The following is a 19,424-nucleotide window of genomic DNA, read 5'->3' on the forward strand; positions in this document are numbered from 1 at the left end:
CTTTAAAGAGGCACTGTGGTGAAAAATATTTTCTAAGAAATCAGCAGGGGTTGTAATCGAAAGCAGGTTTTCTATGTTTAAATTAAAATTCTACATATGACTACAAGGTGTCTCCCTTCACTGTGCATGTGTATAGCTACTGCGCATCTATATTTAGTAGCACAGAAGCCTGGGGGTGCTCGCATTGTATGGTCAGCTCTCCTGTCACACAGCAACGAAACCTCTGTAACCACACAAGTGACATTATACTGACTAAATTGTTGTATAAAAAGGAGCATTTGGTTAGCATTAATTATGCGTTTTTGCAGCAATTTTGAGCTATTTTGTATTAAAGTACGCAATCTGCAATACATCAAAATTGAGGCAAACTCAGCACTATTTTACCGTGATTGTGCAATTCAGGGCAAAAACACATAACTAATGCTAACTAAACGCCATGTTTAAACATAGCCTAAGAATATAGTGATAATATAATGGAAATGTTAATAATATAATTATCCTAAGTATGTATGACTTTGATTTAACTCAGAAAACCTAAAGGGAACCAATCAGCCCAATCGGGCTGATATGGTTCCCTGAACCGCTGTATACAGCTCCTGCAGCAGCCGTGGCACATACTGGCCGTGGTTGCAGCAGGAGCTGTATAATTGGAAAAAAAGAACTTTATCCCCCAGGCGCGTTACAGGCAGAGATGGGGAGGTAGTCATCTAGGCGGCTTCCCACCCGTGTCTAGTCACCATGTTCTGCCTGTCAGCACACTCTGAGGGATGACTGACAGGCAGAGAGGCCAGTAACGGACCTCTCTGCCTGTCAATCATCCCCTCTGAGCGCGCTGACAGGCAGAGAGAGGTGACTAGATACTGGCGGGAAGCCGCCAGATGACTACCTCCCCATCTCTGCCTGTAACACGCCCGGGGGATTAACCCTTTGAGGACCAGGCCCAAAATGACCCAGTGGACCGCGCAAATTTTGATCTTAGTGCTTTCGTTTTTCCCTCCTCCCCTTCTAAGAGCTCTAGCACTCTCAGTTTTCTATCTACAAGCCATGTAAGTGCTTGTTTTTTTCAGGAATAGTTGTACTGTGTAATGGCATCTTTCATTTTACCATAACATGTATGATGGAATTCCAAATATATTATTTATGAAGATATAAATAGGTGAAATCGTAAATAAGAATGCAATATGGTATCGTTTGGGGGGTTCCTGTGTCTACGTAATGCACTATATGGTAACAGCGACATGACACTATTATTCTATAGGTCAGTCCGAACACAACCATATGCAGGTTTACACAGATTCTCTAATGTTATATATGTATTTTTTTATGAAATCCTTTTTTTTGGCAATTAAATATTAATAAAATGGGCCTATTGTGACGCTTATAACAGTTTTATTTTTTCACCTACGGGGCTGTATGGGGTGTCATTTTTTCCGCCATGATCTCTAGTTTTTATTAATACCATATTTGTGAAGATCGGACGTTTTGATCACTTTTTATTGATTTTTTTAAATATATAATGTAACATAAAATCGGTAATCTGCGCACTTTTTCCCCTCTTTTCGTGTACGCCGTTTACCGATCGCAATGACGCTTGTTATATTTTAATAGATCGGACAATTACGCACGCTACGGTATATTATATGTTTATCTATTTATTTATTTTTATATGTTTTATTTATATAATGGGAAAGGGGGGTGATTTAGACTTTTATTGGGGGAGGGGCTTTGGGGTAGTGTGTTAGTATTTTGAACTTTTTTTTTTTTACACTTTTGAAGTCCCTTTGGGGGACTTCTACATTCACTACTTTGATTTTTACACTGATCATTGCTATGCCATAGACATAGCATTGATCAGTGTTATCGGCGCTCTGCTCATTGAGCCTGCCTGTGCAGGCTCAGTGTAGCAGATCGCCGATCGGACCGCACGGAGGCAGGTGAGAGACCTCCGGCAGTCCGTTTCAACGATCGGGACCCCCGCAGTCACACTGCGGGGGTCCCGATCGGTAAGTGACAGGGGACTCCCCCTGTCACTTACACTTAAACGCCGCGGTCGCGCCGCGATCGCGGCGCTTAAGGGGTTAATGACACACGGCAGCGCGATCGCTGCAGCGTGTCATTACCGGTGAGGTCCCGGCTGCTGTTTGCAGCCGACCCCCACCTGCTATGAAGCGCGCTCCGCTCCGGAGCGCGCTTCATAGCGGGAAAAACACCCAGGACGTAAGGTTACGTCATGGGTCGTCTGGGGACAGACTTCCATGACGTAACCCTACGTCCAGGGTCGTCTAAGGGTTAAAGTGCTTTTTTTTGGTTATACAGCTCCTGCTGCAGCCGCAGTTCCCTTTAAAGAAAAATAAAATGAACATAATGAAAAACTGCTTGCGATCACAACCCATGTTGATTTCTTTAAAAAAAAGAGAGCAGGAAGGCAGAGCACAGCTGGAGGAGGGGAGTCTGATTTTAGCTCTATGAGATACACAGGGAGCTGCTGTCAGTATACACAGTGAGTGCAGTTACTAATACTGTACACTAAACTATCTTACTATGGAGTGGCCAACCCCTTTAGCCAAATACTGTACATTTTATTTTTTATAACAAAGATAACATAATCAGCAAAACTGTAATGTTATAGAACATACATACAGTACCCTGTGTAACCTACCTGCGGCAAGGAATGAATAACCCTTTGTGGACACAAACATCGACCTGGGGTTAATGGTTATGGTTTCTTTGCTTTTTCCTTTCATAAAGAAATAGTAAAACAAATAATTCTATTAGCACATATAAACTAATATATAGGGGACAGTTTCTGATCCAGGACTCTCTCCTATTGGCCAGTGTGGAAAATCATAGGATAAATGGTCCTAACTTTGAAGAAACATATAAGGCCATGTATTAGAGTGTCATTCATTTAAATGGCTGCATGTAAGGGTACAAACCCACTTGACGTATTTGCTGCGTGAATCAGTCTTAAAAATAAGCAGTGCAAAACAAGAGTCCGTGGAGCCTCAGTTACGAGTCTCAAAACACGGGATAGCCAGATATCTCTAGCCTGTTGCCTCTCCCCATCATGGAGGCACCCAGTTGGCAACAGGCTAGAGATATCTGGCTATCCTGTGTTTTGAGACTCGTAACTGAGGCTCCACGGACTCTTGTTTTGCATATTTAAATTTTTGGGGGTATCAGTGGAGACTCTTGATTGAGTACTTCATTGGAATTTTTTTCGCTGTTCTCCTTGAGTTCAGTGATTACTGTGTTTTGTTGGTTGATTTTTCATTGCCCCAACTAGCCAGAATCCTACCCCACACTGACGAGGGGCAAAAACCCCGAAACGGCTGTCTGTGGGTGGAAGCCTGCCTTTGCAAGCCCTTGTCATGATCGCAATACTCGCACCTTGAGTTAGACATTGACAAAAGGGGCCACCCTGTTGTTTCCCTGTCTATGTTCCAATACTCGCAACCGAGTGGGACTTAAGGGGTTATTTATCAGGGTGGTGTGGTGCTCTCCCCATCATGGAGGCACCCCGTTGGCAACAGGCTAGAGATATCTGGCTATCCCGTGTTTTGAGACTCGTAACTGAGGCTCCACGGACTCTTGTTTTGCATATTTAAATTTTTGGGGGTATCAGTGGAGACTCTTGATTGAGTACTTCATTGGAATTTTTTTCGCTGTTCTCCTTGAGTTCAGTGATTACTGTGTTTTGTTGGTTGATTTTTCATTGCCCCAACTAGCCAGAATCCTACCCCACACTGACGAGGGGCAAAAACCCCGAAACGGCTGTCTGTGGGTGGAAGCCTGCCTTTGCAAGCCCTTGTCATGATCGCAATACTCGCACCTTGAGTTAGACATTGACAAAAGGGGCCACCCTGTTGTTTCCCTGTCTATGTTCCAATACTCGCAACCGAGTGGGACTTAAGGGGTTATTTATCAGGGTGGTGTGGTGCTCTCCCCATCATGGAGGCACCCCGTTGGCAACAGGCTAGAGATATCTGGCTATCCCGTGTTTTGAGACTCGTAACTGAGGCTCCACGGACTCTTGTTTTGCATATTTAAATTTTTGGGGGTATCAGTGGAGACTCTTGATTGAGTACTTCATTGGAATTTTTTTCGCTGTTCTCCTTGAGTTCAGTGATTACTGTGTTTTGTTGGTTGATTTTTCATTGCCCCAACTAGCCAGAATCCTACCCCACACTGACGAGGGGCAAAAACCCCGAAACGGCTGTCTGTGGGTGGAAGCCTGCCTTTGCAAGCCCTTGTCATGATCGCAATACTCGCACCTTGAGTTAGACATTGACAAAAGGGGCCACCCTGTTGTTTCCCTGTCTATGTTCCAATACTCGCAACCGAGTGGGACTTAAGGGGTTATTTATCAGGGTGGTGTGGTGCTCTCCCCATCATGGAGGCACCCCGTTGGCAACAGGCTAGAGATATCTGGCTATCCCGTGTTTTGAGACTCGTAACTGAGGCTCCACGGACTCTTGTTTTGCATATTTAAATTTTTGGGGGTATCAGTGGAGACTCTTGATTGAGTACTTCATTGGAATTTTTTTCGCTGTTCTCCTTGAGTTCAGTGATTACTGTGTTTTGTTGGTTGATTTTTCATTGCCCCAACTAGCCAGAATCCTACCCCACACTGACGAGGGGCAAAAACCCCGAAACGGCTGTCTGTGGGTGGAAGCCTGCCTTTGCAAGCCCTTGTCATGATCGCAATACTCGCACCTTGAGTTAGACATTGACAAAAGGGGCCACCCTGTTGTTTCCCTGTCTATGTTCCAATACTCGCAACCGAGTGGGACTTAAGGGGTTATTTATCAGGGTGGTGTGGTGCTCTCCCCATCATGGAGGCACCCCGTTGGCAACAGGCTAGAGATATCTGGCTATCCCGTGTTTTGAGACTCGTAACTGAGGCTCCACGGACTCTTGTTTTGCATATTTAAATTTTTGGGGGTATCAGTGGAGACTCTTGATTGAGTACTTCATTGGAATTTTTTTCGCTGTTCTCCTTGAGTTCAGTGATTACTGTGTTTTGTTGGTTGATTTTTCATTGCCCCAACTAGCCAGAATCCTACCCCACACTGACGAGGGGCAAAAACCCCGAAACGGCTGTCTGTGGGTGGAAGCCTGCCTTTGCAAGCCCTTGTCATGATCGCAATACTCGCACCTTGAGTTAGACATTGACAAAAGGGGCCACCCTGTTGTTTCCCTGTCTATGTTCCAATACTCGCAACCGAGTGGGACTTAAGGGGTTATTTATCAGGGTGGTGTGGTGCTCTCCCCATCATGGAGGCACCCCGTTGGCAACAGGCTAGAGATATCTGGCTATCCCGTGTTTTGAGACTCGTAACTGAGGCTCCACGGACTCTTGTTTTGCATATTTAAATTTTTGGGGGTATCAGTGGAGACTCTTGATTGAGTACTTCATTGGAATTTTTTTCGCTGTTCTCCTTGAGTTCAGTGATTACTGTGTTTTGTTGGTTAAAAATAAGCAGGCAAAACGCAGGTTGGCTTTATACGATTGTTCTGCGTTAAAATACGCAATTGCGTATTTTTGAAGCGTGAAGCTTGTTGTTAGCAAAGCATCAGTTGTTAACAACCTGTGCGAAAAACGCATGTAGCTTCATACTTCAAAAATACGCAATTGCGTATTTTAACGCAGAACAACTGTATAAAGCCAACCTGCGTTTTGCCTGCTTATTTTTAAGACTGATTCACGCAGCAAATACGTCAAGTGGGTTTGTACCCTAAAAGTACATTAGAACAGTTGCTGCCACATGGGAAAGTAGGGGTTGTATAAAGTTTCCATCAATAGGTGTTAGGAAATCCGAGCCCTCCCTGATCAGCTGATCCTAAGGGTGTCTTCTATCTAAGAAGTGAGCTCAGTAAGTATGGGAAACTCTTTAATATACATAAGCACATTTTATCCCACCTAAACTCATCATCCATTAATAAAAACTACCTAACTACATCAGAAGAGGGATCAGCTCAACGGAGAATCAGATTGCAGCTGCTCACAGAAGTCTATGGAAAGGGGAGAGGGGAGCAGGCGGAGTGGCTGGAGAAAAACCAAGGCAGAGGGGGAACACAAAAAAGAGGCTCCAGAATGTTGCGTTATGTGTCTCAACCTAGTGCTGGGTTTACAGCTTACTGCTCAGCATTGCTCTATAATGTTCCCCATGTTGCTGCCATTTACAGGTGTGCCATAGGGATGTAGAGGAACAGCACCACTCTTTTGTATGGGTGCAGTGTATGGGAAATTTCATAGTAGTAAGAAGCTTTATCCATTTAATATAATTTATGCTTTTAAAATATGGTGCTCTTACATTTCATGTATATTTATATTCCACACAATGAATTGTCAAATTTTTTTTAACATATATAGAATACAATTATCTTCTTACACAAAACAAAGAGTATTGCCTTTTCTGTTACATGCACCTGATGGGTGAGCAGGGGGAGGGGCAGAAAGGCAGGGAGAAGGCACGAGGTGACTAATTTATCATGGTACACCTGAAACCATCGCAGAAATTTACACCTGCTCCGGAGCAGATATAGGTTTCTGTGCAAGCCCTCCGACAGGCGCAGGTAATGACATATTTACTAAGAGGCATATTGTGCAAAGAAGAATTTGGTCTGGAAAAACAAGGTCTGCCCCTCCACAATATATTCAATATTCTTTATTTTAATCCAATCAAAAAGACACAAAATTAAAAACCTTTAAAAACACACACATGATCCTACCACTGGCCCTAATAGGGCACAGTGACAAACTGATCCACCCCACATAATAGTACAGTGTCATGGCGGCCCGCGCCGCCTCCGCTCCCGAGCGCCGCCCGACCCCATCTCTCACCTGCCGCAGGAGGTCCCCTGCATCTCCTGGGGCTCCTATGTCGTCCTCTTCCCTGACTCCCGGCGTCTGCACTGCACGCCGGGGAGTCTCAGTGTGTCAGAGCCGGCGCGCGCGTCCCCGCCTCCTGGGGCGCGCGCGCGCCGGCTCTGCTATGTCTTAAAGGCACAGTGTCCCCACAATTGGTCTGGCCATTTTCCCTGCCCCTATTAAAGGCTGCCCCTTCCTGTGTCCTTTGCCGGATCTATAGTGCCCTTTGCCTATCAGAGAAAGCGTTCCCTATATTACTGCCATTTCTTGTGTACCAGTCCTTGCTCACGTTCCCTGTCTCCGCCCTTGTACGCCGCCTGCCCTGACCTCTTGGCCCGTCCCTGACTACGTCCTTGCCCTACGATTTTGTACTTCGCCTCCACTCGCCACCTACACAAGCAAGTCGCGCCAGGGGTAGCGACCTGGGGGTCGCCTGCCGCAGCAAGCCCATCCTGCCTTGCGGCGGGCTCTGGTGAAAACCAGCAGCCCCTTAGACTCCGCTCCCTGGTGCGGCTCAGTACCATCGCTTGTGTGGGCTACGCGGATCCACTGACCCAGCCGTTACAGTTAGATCCGGCCATGGATCCCGGCGAGGTGCCAGATATCCGAAGCCTTACCCGAGTGGTCGCTCAACAGAGCCAGCAGATCGCCCAGCAAACGCAGCAGATGCAGCAACTCTCCGCCATGGTACAGCGGCTTCTTACGGCTCCACAGCCTCCATCTGCATCGGTGTCGCCTCCTCCAGCACAACCCGCAGTCTCCGCTCTTGGACCAAACCTTCGCCTGGCGCTTCCCTCTAAATATGACGGGGATCCCAAGCTGTGCAGAGGCTTCGTGACCCAGTGCTCCATGCACATTGAGCTTATGGCCACCCAATTTAATACGGAACGGTCCAAGGTGGCGTTTATAATCAGTCTGCTCTCTGGGAAAGCACTGGCCTGGGCCACTCCTTTGTGGGACCGGGATGACCCTGTTACAGCCAACGTGCAAGCCTTTGTCTCTGAGTTCCGTGGTGTCTTTGAAGAGCCAGCCCGAGCTTCCTCCGCCGAGACCGCCCTTCTGAACTTGCGCCAGGGAGGATCTTCCGTAGGAGAGTATGCGGTTCAGTTCCGTACTCTGGCAGCTGAACTCGATTGGAACAATGCCGCTTTGGTCGCCACTTTTAAAAATGGCCTAGCCAGCCATGTCAAGGATGTGCTTTCCAGCCGAGACTTGCCGTCCTCCTTGACGGATCTTATTCACCTGGCAACACGCATTGACGTCCGCTTCTCTGAAAGAGAAGAAGAAGTCCGACAGGAACGAGAATTGGTCCGCCCCCGTCGAACCTTCCGCTTGGCTCCAGCCTTCCAGAGACCTCCTGTTCCCTTGTCTCAACCCTCAGCCGAGGAACCTATGCAAGTGGACCGAGTCCGTTTGTCTCCGGAAGAGAGGACTCGTCGTCGGGAACACAATTTGTGCCTGTATTGTGCCAGTCCCGACCACTTTCGCCTAAACTGTCCTCAGCGCCCTCAGCGTCCGGGAAATGCCCGCACCTAGGTCACGGGGGAGAGGCCGTCCTAGGTGTGTGTACCACCTCTCCGCGGTTATCTCTACCAGTACTGATCACCGCCCCGTCAGGTCGACAACATCTGGCCACAGCATTCCTGGATTCAGGCTCTGCAGGTAACTTTCTTCGTGCTGATTTGGTTCAAAGATGGCAACTCCCCGTGGAGCCCCTTGCCAAGGCCCTGTGCATCTCCTCTGTTACGGGGGAACCTCTTGGAGAGACCATTCGGTACCGCACAGTGTCTGTGAATCTTCAGGTGGGGGCTCTGCACAAGGAGAAGATTACGTTCTTTGTACTACCGCACTCCTCTTCTGAGATTCTCCTGGGACTTCCCTGGCTACAACGGCACGAACCTACCCTGAATTGGAACACTGGAGAAGTCTTACGCTGGAGTCCTGCCTGTTCCTCACGTTGTATACAGGTTCCTCGTCCCTGTGTCCCGACTCCAGTTCCACCTAAGCCTCTACCAGGGTTACCGACCGCCTATCAGGACTTTGCAGACGTTTTTTCAGAGAAACAGGCTGAAGTCCTACCTCCACATCGTCCCTTCGATTGTCCCATCGATCTCCTGCCAGGTGCTACTCCGCCACGTGGTAGAGTGTATCCTCTCTCCGTCCCGGAAACCCAGGCCATGACGGAATATATAAAAGAAAATCTTCAGAGAGGGTTTATTCGAAAATCCACGTCCCCCACAGGAGCGGGTTTCTTCTTTGTACAGAAGAAGGATGGATCTCTGAGACCCTGCATCGATTATAGGGGTCTCAATGAGATTACTCTCAAGAACAGATACCCTCTCCCTTTGATCTCAGAGCTGTTCGATCGCTTCCATGGAGCCCAGATATTCTCCAAGCTCGACCTGCGGGGTGCCTATAATCTAATTCGTATCCGCAAGGGAGATGAATGGAAGACGGCCTTTAACACCCGTGATGGCCACTACGAGTATCTGGTCATGCCCTTTGGCCTTTGTAATGCGCCAGCCGTCTTCCAAGATTTTGTGAATGAGATTTTTCGTGACCTACTCTACACCTGTGTGGTGGTATATTTAGATGATATCCTCATCTATTCCCCCAACTTGGACTCTCATGTCAAGCATGTACGTCTGGTCCTCCAACGTTTGAGGGAGAACCACTTGTACGCCAAACTGGAGAAATGTCTATTTCATCAATCCAGCCTTCCTTTCCTGGGTTATGTCGTTTCTAACAAGGGTCTCCAGATGGATCCCGTGAAACTTTCGGCCGTCCTCCAGTGGCCTCGCCCCGTCGGACTTCGAGCCATCCAGCGCTTTCTTGGCTTCGCCAACTATTACCGGCAGTTCATTCCGCACTATTCTACACTTGTTGCACCCATTGTCAATCTTACCCGGAAGACTGCTAATCCTAAGGTATGGCCACCTGAAGCAGAAGAAGCCTTTCAACGCCTTAAGACGTCCTTTGCCTCGGCACCCGTCCTAACTCGCCCCGACCCCACCAGACCTTTCTCCGTGGAGGTGGACGCATCTTCTGTAGGTGCTGGGGCAGTTCTTACACAAAAGGATGCCAAGGGTAAGATCCGCACCTGCGGATTCTTCTCTAAAACCTTTTCTCCAGCTGAGAAGAATTATACCATTGGAGATCGGGAACTCTTGGCCATCAAGATGGCCCTTGAAGAATGGCGTCACCTTCTGGAGGGGGCTAGACATCCGGTCAACATCTTTACGGATCACAAAAATCTGCTGTACCTCCAGACGGCCCAGCGCCTTAATCCTAGGCAAGCCCGTTGGTCCCTCTTCTTTTCCCGTTTCAATTTCTTCATCCATTTCCGCCCCGCGGAGAAGAACATCAAGGCCGATGCCTTGTCCCGCGCTTCTGATGTCCTGGGACAAGATTCTACTCCTCGTCATATTGTACCACCAGAACGCCTGCTTCCTGTGGCTTCCGCCGATCTTCATCTCCTACCTCCAGGAAAGACGTATGTTCGTCCAGCTCTTCGAAGACGAATCCTTAAATGGGGACATAGCTCCCTATTGGCTGGACACCCAGGTGTACACAAATCTCTTCGCCTTATCTCCCGTTACTACTGGAGGCCAACGTTAGGGAGGGATGTCAAAGACTTTGTGTCCTCATGCTCCTCTTGTGCCCGCAACAAGATCTCTCGGCAGAGACCACCTGGCCTACTCCATCCGCTACCGGTCCCAGAAGCCCCTTGGCAGCACATTGCAATGGACTTTATCACAGATCTACCTCCCTCTGCCGGCAATACTATAGTCTGGACGGTGACCGACCGTTTCTCTAAGATGTCGCACTTCATCCCACTACCTGGTCTCCCATCTGCTCCCCGTCTAGCCAATCTCTTCTTCCTGCACATATTCCGCCTGCATGGTCTTCCGCTCACCATTACGTCAGATCGAGGAACACAGTTTGTCTCCAAGTTCTGGCGGGCCCTCTGTCACCGCCTTCAAGTGAAACTAAACTTCTCCTCAGCCTATCATCCTCAGTCTAACGGTCAAGCGGAAAGAGTGAATCAAATTCTGGGTTGCTATTTACGTCACTTTGTGTCGGCTCGACAAGATGACTGGTCCGATTTGCTACCCTGGGCTGAGTTCTCTTATAATCATCTAGAGTCCAGCTCCACAGGAGAATCCCCATTCTACATCGTCTACGGTCGTCATCCTCGTCCTCCTCTACCTTTGTCCTCCTCTTCTTCTCCAGACGTGCCAGCTGTCAACGTCCTGGTCCAAGACTTCTCGGCCATCTGGGAGAAGATTCGTCAGTCATTGTTACAGGCTTCCTCCCGTATGAAATCTCAGGCAGACAAAAAGAGAAGACCTGCCGTGTCTTTTAACCCTGGGGACAAGGTATGGCTATCATCCAAATACATACGCCTGAAGATACCCAGCTACAAATTGGGACCTCGCTTCTTGGGTCCTTTTGTGGTTTTGAGACGCATCAACCCCGTGGCCTACAAACTCCGTTTGCCCTCCTCTATGCGCATCCCCAACTGCTTCCATGTTTCCCTTCTGAGACCTGTAGTCCTTAATCGCTATTCCCGTGAACCTTCCCCACCTTCTCCACTACTGGACACCACGGACGTTTATACTGTCGAGGACATTCTTGCCATGAAGACCGTTCGAGGGAAACGTTACTTCCTAGTCGACTGGAGAGGTTTTGGTCCTGAGGAGAGGTCTTGGGAACCTGAAGCTAACATCCTGGACCGCAACCTCGTAAAGAACTTCTTGCAGGTCAGAAAGAGGGGGAGGCCAAAGGGGGGGGGTACTGTCATGGCGGCCCGCGCCGCCTCCGCTCCCGAGCGCCGCCCGACCCCATCTCTCACCTGCCGCAGGAGGTCCCCTGCATCTCCTGGGGCTCCTATGTCGTCCTCTTCCCTGACTCCCGGCGTCTGCACTGCACGCCGGGGAGTCTCAGTGTGTCAGAGCCGGCGCGCGCGTCCCCGCCTCCTGGGGCGCGCGCGCGCCGGCTCTGCTATGTCTTAAAGGTACAGTGTCCCCACAATTGGTCTGGCCATTTTCCCTGCCCCTATTAAAGGCTGCCCCTTCCTGTGTCCTTTGCCGGATCTATAGTGCCCTTTGCCTATCAGAGAAAGCGTTCCCTATATTACTGCCATTTCTTGTGTACCAGTCCTTGCTCACGTTCCCTGTCTCCGCCCTTGTACGCCGCCTGCCCTGACCTCTTGGCCCGTCCCTGACTACGTCCTTGCCCTACGATTTTGTACTTCGCCTCCACTCGCCACCTACACAAGCAAGTCGCGCCAGGGGTAGCGACCTGGGGGTCGCCTGCCGCAGCAAGCCCATCCTGCCTTGCGGCGGGCTCTGGTGAAAACCAGCGGCCCCTTAGACTCCGCTCCCTGGTGCGGCTCAGTACCATCGCTTGTGTGGGCTACGCGGATCCACTGACCCAGCCGTTACATACAGAGATAGCAAGAAATAATTAATAAATATAGCAATATTAATGTAAAGTGCAAAAAAAGTGTATGTAAACTATCTGACCCTATCATTAAGTGCCACAAAGTGCAAGTGCATATAATGGAATAAGACAAAGCGATATTCCTGGGGAGAAAAAGAAATAAACAATATGCAATAGAGTGAGAAAATATATATAAACAACTAATGTAGACAATCACACATGCTATCTCACGGATGGATCAGGCAGATTAACCCCACGCGTTCCGTCACGTGGACTTCATCACCCTGATGAAGTCCACGTGACGGAAAGCGTGGGGTAAATCTGCCTGATCCATCGTTGATCGAGCCCTGCTCGGCCTGTGGAATAGGGCCCTTACTGTATGTGGTGCCCACCTAGTGTATATAATATTTACTAAGAGGCATGCGCCCCTTAGTAAATCCAGCAGAGTAATTGAGAGCGGGGCTTTATGTAAGAACACCAGTCTTAATACATGTCCCCCTTCGAGCCTAATATTTTTTTAAATATATATTTTCACCTTGTACTTGTTGCTTCTCAAATTGAACTGAAAACTTGGAAACACCTTGAATATTCTACAACATAAAGATATAAATTACACATAAAATATACCCACTTTGTTTTACTTAGAGGTTACGGTTTAGTATTATAATCATATGACCTCATAGATAGTAAGATACTGTCAGCAGGACCTTCATGATGCTATTATATTACAATTATCATAAGGCTAGAAATGAGAAGGTTGCTGCTGTATAACTCATAACCCTCGCCATTACAATTCTGGCAGTGCACAGGTCCCAGGTGCTTTTCACTACCTGTAAAAGTATTTATGCTGCGGTTCACATTACTGCAGTTCAGCTTACTACTAATAATGTGGGGGAGGGGGCCCTTGTGAATTTGCTATGTGGCTTTACAAATGAGTTTATTACCAACTTACAGGATGTTTTGCTGAAAGCCTGCCGCTTACAGTGCCCGTCTGATTCCAGGTCGGAGATACGCAGCCCTAGAAGACAAGAGGGTAAACTAGGAGCAGGTAAATGCACTTGTAAAAAGAAAGTCAGGTCCTTGTGACTCATGTGGCCAACCCCCGTATCAGAAAGATGAGGCTGTTTGTCTATCTTCTGTGCAATGTTGAAAACAGGGGAAAACAACTTTTAATAGCATTTGTGTTGTATGCAAGAGACAGAGACATCTTGGTGCTAGAGGACAGCCTACATGACTACAAAGCGGTAATTTACATACACCATGGGAAGGTTTCAAACTTGATTTCCGAGGGGTATGTGTAAATGGAAGCAGAGTATTTATATGTCTGGGAACACTGCTATTGGCTGTATTATGGTATGTTACTAGTTTTTGACCAATTTTGTGGTGATTGGTTCCCTCTGACATGTCATAGCAACATGTCAGAAGTTTGTGTCGGTGGGGGTCCAGGTGCTAAGACTCATTCCAATTGCTAGAACGAAGGGGTGATGCGCTCTGCCCCATATCTCTGCTTTAAACTGCTAATGTGAGCGGTCTATGGTTATATTGAAAGCCTATGGAATTCTGGTAGTCAGAATTGCCGGAAGTTCTATAGGCTCCCATTATAATTCCATTAACTGTTACTTATAGCAGTTAGAGCATTTTAGAGCAAAGATCAAGGGGCAGAGAGTGTCTGTCCCTTCATTCTAGCGATCGGCAAAGGGTCTCAGCGTCCAGACCCCCCCATACACACTTCCCACATGTCTATGTCATGTCAGAAGTTTGTTTAAATGATATGTACACTTTACTTTACACCTTGTTATAGGATATTAACAAGGGGAAGGGTAACACCAGTTGTCAGTGTATTTCTCCATTACCTGGACACAGAAGAATGACAGGACACAGAGTTCTAAGAAAAGGTGTTTGCGTTGTTATTTTATGAGAATGCAAGTATTTACAAGTCACAAGAGCTGAATTCCCCTCTGTAAATGGATTATTCCACATAAGAATTTCTTTCTATACTCAATGACCTCTTCATTATACGCTGCCTTGATTGCACAATTTGGCAACAATGTCAATGAATGTATTAGAGGGAAATCAATAAATATACTCCAGAGACTTGTCTGTAGGTAGTTTATCATCATTAATCTACATAGCTTTTATAAAGAGTGATGGCTATACTGTATGTGGGCCTATGCACACAATTCCAATGATGCTTTGCTTGAATGGTATATCCACAGAATATGCCATATATACCTGATTGGTGCATATCTGACTAAGGTGGCCACGGGTTGGCAAATGGGGATGACTGGAGCACTGTTTCCCTACAAGTGAGAGTCCCATCTAGCATTTATGGCATATCCCATTTTTTTTCCTGCACCTCCCTGAGTTCCGGCCCATATACCTCTAGATATTTCTTTTATGATTATAAATATGTTCTATTCTCATATCTCTCCTTACTAAGGATTGGTTTGTAGGGCTCTGGCTAAGAACCTGGTTAAGGCCCCCGATCTCTCTCCACATCCTACTATGGCATATCCCATTTCTGTCACTGGTGAGGAGCCACTAGAGTTGTTGGATGCAAATCTTTGACCATATCTGCCTGTTACAAAAGTACTTCTCAAAAATACCATTCAAAATTGCACTCTGTATGTCATTGTTATTGAAAAAAAACATTAATTTTATATTTTTAAGGGAACAATTGTGAAAGTTAAATGTATTAAATAAACATAAGAACATAGATACCTTACTGACGTAGGTGAAGAGGCCATCAACAAACGTTGACTTTATTTTTTGTATCTATACAAAAGAAGATTATATATTATTTTGACTGATCCATATAACACCATACAATACTGTATATAAGTATTCCATAGGAGAAATATAAGGCAGCTATCTAACCAATAGACAAAGAACATCAAAAGGTGTCAGCTCAATATCATGAACAAATGAACAAATAAATATATATAAGTCTTACTTGTCTAAACTGTAAAATAATTTCAGGCAAAGGATGCAGGTCTCTTAGCTGATTTAACTACAATATAGATGGTAAAGATTGTTTTCAAATACTTTTTACAAAAAAAAGGATATATATATATATATATATATATACAAACATTCAGTCTAACGTCAAAAAACTAAAGCAACAAAGCAACATCCACTACTATTATTATTAGTGATTTACATTGTATTGTGATCCCCTGGATTGACCAAGAGTTGTAAGGTAACATTCAGGCCTCCTGCCCCTATAGGGAAGCCTCTCTATAACATCCATATGTTCTAATAGGATGCATGGACAAGGAGTGCATCACTGCACACTGTTCACCACATAAGTTGACATTACCGCAGGCTCCGCTGTAGATAAGACATGGCCCAGGCTTGTCTGGGGAAGCTTACTTTTACACTTCAAGTGCAGATGGAACTTTTCATACAGTATCTAAAAAAACGGAAAAAGAACTAAAACATTACGAACATATCTTAGTTGTGAGCAAAGGGATAAACAGCTAATGGTCTTTTATTTAGGATCTTCATATCCTCATCATAGCCTTCTTTTGCTTAAAACAACTAGGCATTAGTGTCAGGCATTAGAGAAATGTCGAAAGTTTGGGTCTGGCAACTTTCATGTGAACCTGTACGCTCTGCATTTGACTCCCGGCGGCTGAAGAAGATGGATGCAGCCCTAGGGCTGCCAGGAAAACATGGATGCAGCCTATGACTGCATCCATGCTGTCCATGAATCCTTACGGCGGAGGTTTTGAGAATGAAGATGATAGCATTTATATTTACATAAAAAAGTTTATTTAACATGTAAATTAGGTGGTTTGGTGCACAGGAGGTTGGGACTACAGCCCGATCCACACATGGCTAAACGTTTTACTCCCTGCTCAATGCTCGATCGGACTTGTTCAAGAGACAGGCTCCATTGACTTACAAGGGGGTTTGTCCCTGACTTATCCAAACTTTTTACATGTCTGTGACATCAAAAGATTCCTTTCAGTTCTGTATGTCTTGTGCTTTATGTTATGTCCTTCGTAAATTTTACTCTTTATTTTATAACATTTATCTGTCTTGTCTAGTTCCTCAATCTATTGTCTCTCTTCAAGGTATTCTGGTATTAGGTATGAGTAAAAAACTGTTCTACCATTGGATAATATATCCCCCTTTAGTTAACGGCATTCTAACAACATAACATATGCATCTGGTAACGTTCTCCGACTACGGACTACAATTTTCCCACTTCTCAACTTCTACAGAACATACTAAGGGACTCTTTTTGGGACATTTTATGTCTGACTTTTACACTACAGAAGTGCAATATTTTTCTTTTATCTTATGTTGTTAAGTAACCAACATCCTCTCATAATGTGATGCATGAGATATTGTACAATATATTAACTTTTGTTACAATGCTGAAAACCAATAAAATATTGAACAAAAAAAAAAAGATTCCTTTCAGTGACAGTAAAGTCTGTCAACTTTTCATGTACAGTTTAAATTGTTCAAAATTTGAGTTTTCTAGTGGAAGCTTGCGATCATTGATCTTTTTAACACATAGGATTTCTTCTCTTCAAACAGCAGGCTGCTGCCACCCCCTCTTCATCCAAAAGAAAAGTTTCCACTGAAAGAAGTGTGACTAGTCAATAGTAACCCATACCAGACAGGGAAAAGAACCACACCAAGAAGTCAATGGAACTTCAAAAACATGACTCTTCCAAAAATGAACTCTGGCTTATATCGGCTTCAACTTTCTAACTATTTAGACACAGCACGTCTTGAACTTTTCCTTTTCTCTCCCTTGGGATCTCAACAAGTTTTTTTTTTATCCAGATACACACAGATGTTCTGCCTACTGCACTGGAGGTGGTACATGACACAACTCCATGAGTTTCATATCTTGCACCATCCCCTTAGTCCTGTACTATGCAGGTAAAGAGAAACACACTTACCTCTCTGAGTTCATTACTACTAGTTAACCTGAACTTTTGTCCTGCAGCATGGTGAGCTTCTTTCTCCAATCTTTTAAGATGAATCTGTAATGCAGATTACTTTACATGTTTAAAGTAAATCTGTGACCCACTGACTGCCCATTGAGCTAGTGGCACAACTGAAAAGGTATCAATGAAAAGATTTACAACATATCTTTGCTGCATGTGTCTGTGTTTTTATTCTCATTAAAAATAGTGTCAAAGAGGTGGAGCCTATTATTCCCTGGGCCACAGCATTGCCACGCCTCGCCCCTTGCATAATCAGGGACATACAACAGAGTGAGGTGTAGTGGTGCTAGAGATCAGGGAACAATAGGCTCTGCCTATAAAATGATGTTTGTTTGTTTTTTTATGAAAACAAAACAAAATAAAGGTATGTTCAAAATGATTTCAATGATATATATCCAGTTGTGCCACCAGCTCATAAGGCAGTCAGGGGGCACAGTATACATACATACAATGTTCTTCATATGGACACCAGACAATTATATATTCATTATTTCTTCAAAGAGCCCACATAATACTGCAGTTCAATGTCTAAATAATATCACCCCAGTTTGACTCTGCGGCTCCAGCAATAGAAACCCCTAGTATATGGGGGCCCTTGGCAATTTTCTGCCCCTTAAACTTGTCCATGTCCCGAAAGAAGTTAATTCTTACAACTTTCTTCAATTATTAAGTGCAATATCACCTGGATGCTTTTGCAATTTATTTACCCCCAACAGTACTGATGTCTTCTTCAGCTCATCTTGATTTATTTCAATGGAGCAGTTTTCCATTACTAGAAAAAATAAACACAAATTATCAGAAGTAAAAAGTAAAGCAAAAGTAAAACTTTTTTTTCTTATAGTTTCTAAGACTGAACATGGTCTGCCATCTTGGTATGTCATTTTCTGTACTGTCAGCAGAGATTACCGCTGTATGTAGTATACTAAAGCCCGATCATGTGAGCACTTGGTGTGTGATCTACAGTGGTAGCTGCTGGGTTTTAAACTTCTGCTTTGTCTTTAAAGGGGTTATGCAGGCTTAAGGCCCTATTACACGGAACAAATATCGGCCGCATTTGGCCGACATCGGTCGATAATTGTCCAGTGGAAGAGAAGGCAACGATCAGCCAAAATGAATGATGTCGGCTGATCGTTGCTGACGTTTGTCTTTCAACATGTTGCCATGGAACAGGAGCGGCGGCAGCAGACCACAGATATGCTCTATGGGCTGCCCAGACGATCTAGCGATCACCCGGGCAGCCCCCCTGCAGCTCCCTGCGAGCTCCCCTGCACTTACCCGCTCACTGCCGGAGCATGTAATATTGGTGGCAGTGAGCAAGGAACAAGGAGCAAACAACCACAGCGCTCGTTTTTTTCTCCAATCGCCCCGTGTAATAGGGGCTTTAGAAAAACATGGCAGCTTTCTTCCAGAAACAGCATGACTCTTGACTTCGGTTTGGGTGGGGATCTGAAACTCCATTCCATTAAAGTGAAAGGAGCCTAATTGCAAAACCACACCCAAACTGGGGACAAGAGTGGTGCTATTCATGGCCATGTTTTTCTAAATCTAGATAACCCGTTTAAAAAGAGTGCTGCAGAGTGTCTGCTTTAGACTAGACTGTTATAAATGTCTTATAAGGGGAATCCTCAACTTAGAAGTGACACAGATATCACATAGAACACATTGTAAAGATAAAAGAATATAAAAAGATAAAACGAAAATAATTTCTTAATTGTAAAATGAAGGTTACAGTGTGTCTGTCACTTTAAAGAAACATGTCAAAAGTTTTCATCAGCTGGGCTGGATGTTTAGACACCTACCAATCACCGGAATGAAGCAGAAGAAGAGCCCAGCTAATCACTTCTCTCTCTCTGTATTACTCTTTGCAGCACAAGATGGCCTCTATATAGTAGTTAGGGTGCCTTTACACAGAGAGATTTATCTGACAGATTTTTGAAGCCAAAACCAGGAATGGATTTAAAAAAAAAGAGGGGAAATCTCAGTCTTTCCTTTATGATCTGTTCCCATGTTTATAGTCTGTTCCTGGCTTTGGCTTAAAAAATCTGCCAGATAAATCTCTCTGTGTGAAGGCACCTTAAGTCTATGGAACCTGCCTTGTGCAGTGATCAGCAAAATTGGGAGAGAAGCACTTAACC

At 45.4% G+C, this 19,424-nt stretch overlaps 1 protein-coding gene across 8 annotated transcripts in view; it reads right to left on the minus strand.

Annotated features, from left to right (window-relative positions):
- POLN (DNA polymerase nu) overlaps positions 1-19,424 on the minus strand; it is a 118,743-nt gene that overhangs the window by 74,314 nt on the left and 25,005 nt on the right. For all 8 annotated transcript variants that reach the window (XM_069977312.1, XM_069977308.1, XM_069977307.1 and 5 more), the window contains 8 exons: positions 17,997-18,061; positions 17,242-17,325; positions 15,639-15,731; positions 15,273-15,329; positions 15,041-15,094; positions 13,272-13,337; positions 12,855-12,909; positions 2,660-2,737 (listed from right to left, as the gene is read on the minus strand). In XM_069977312.1, coding sequence (XP_069833413.1) covers positions 2,660-2,737; positions 12,855-12,909; positions 13,272-13,337; positions 15,041-15,094; positions 15,273-15,329; positions 15,639-15,731; positions 17,242-17,325; positions 17,997-18,061 — 552 coding nt within the window. The remainder of the gene's footprint in view (positions 1-2,659; positions 2,738-12,854; positions 12,910-13,271; positions 13,338-15,040; positions 15,095-15,272; positions 15,330-15,638; positions 15,732-17,241; positions 17,326-17,996; positions 18,062-19,424) is intronic.

Source organism: Dendropsophus ebraccatus, chromosome 7 (genome assembly GCF_027789765.1).
Source record: "Dendropsophus ebraccatus isolate aDenEbr1 chromosome 7, aDenEbr1.pat, whole genome shotgun sequence".
In the NCBI taxonomy this organism is placed as follows: Eukaryota; Metazoa; Chordata; class Amphibia; order Anura; family Hylidae; genus Dendropsophus; species Dendropsophus ebraccatus.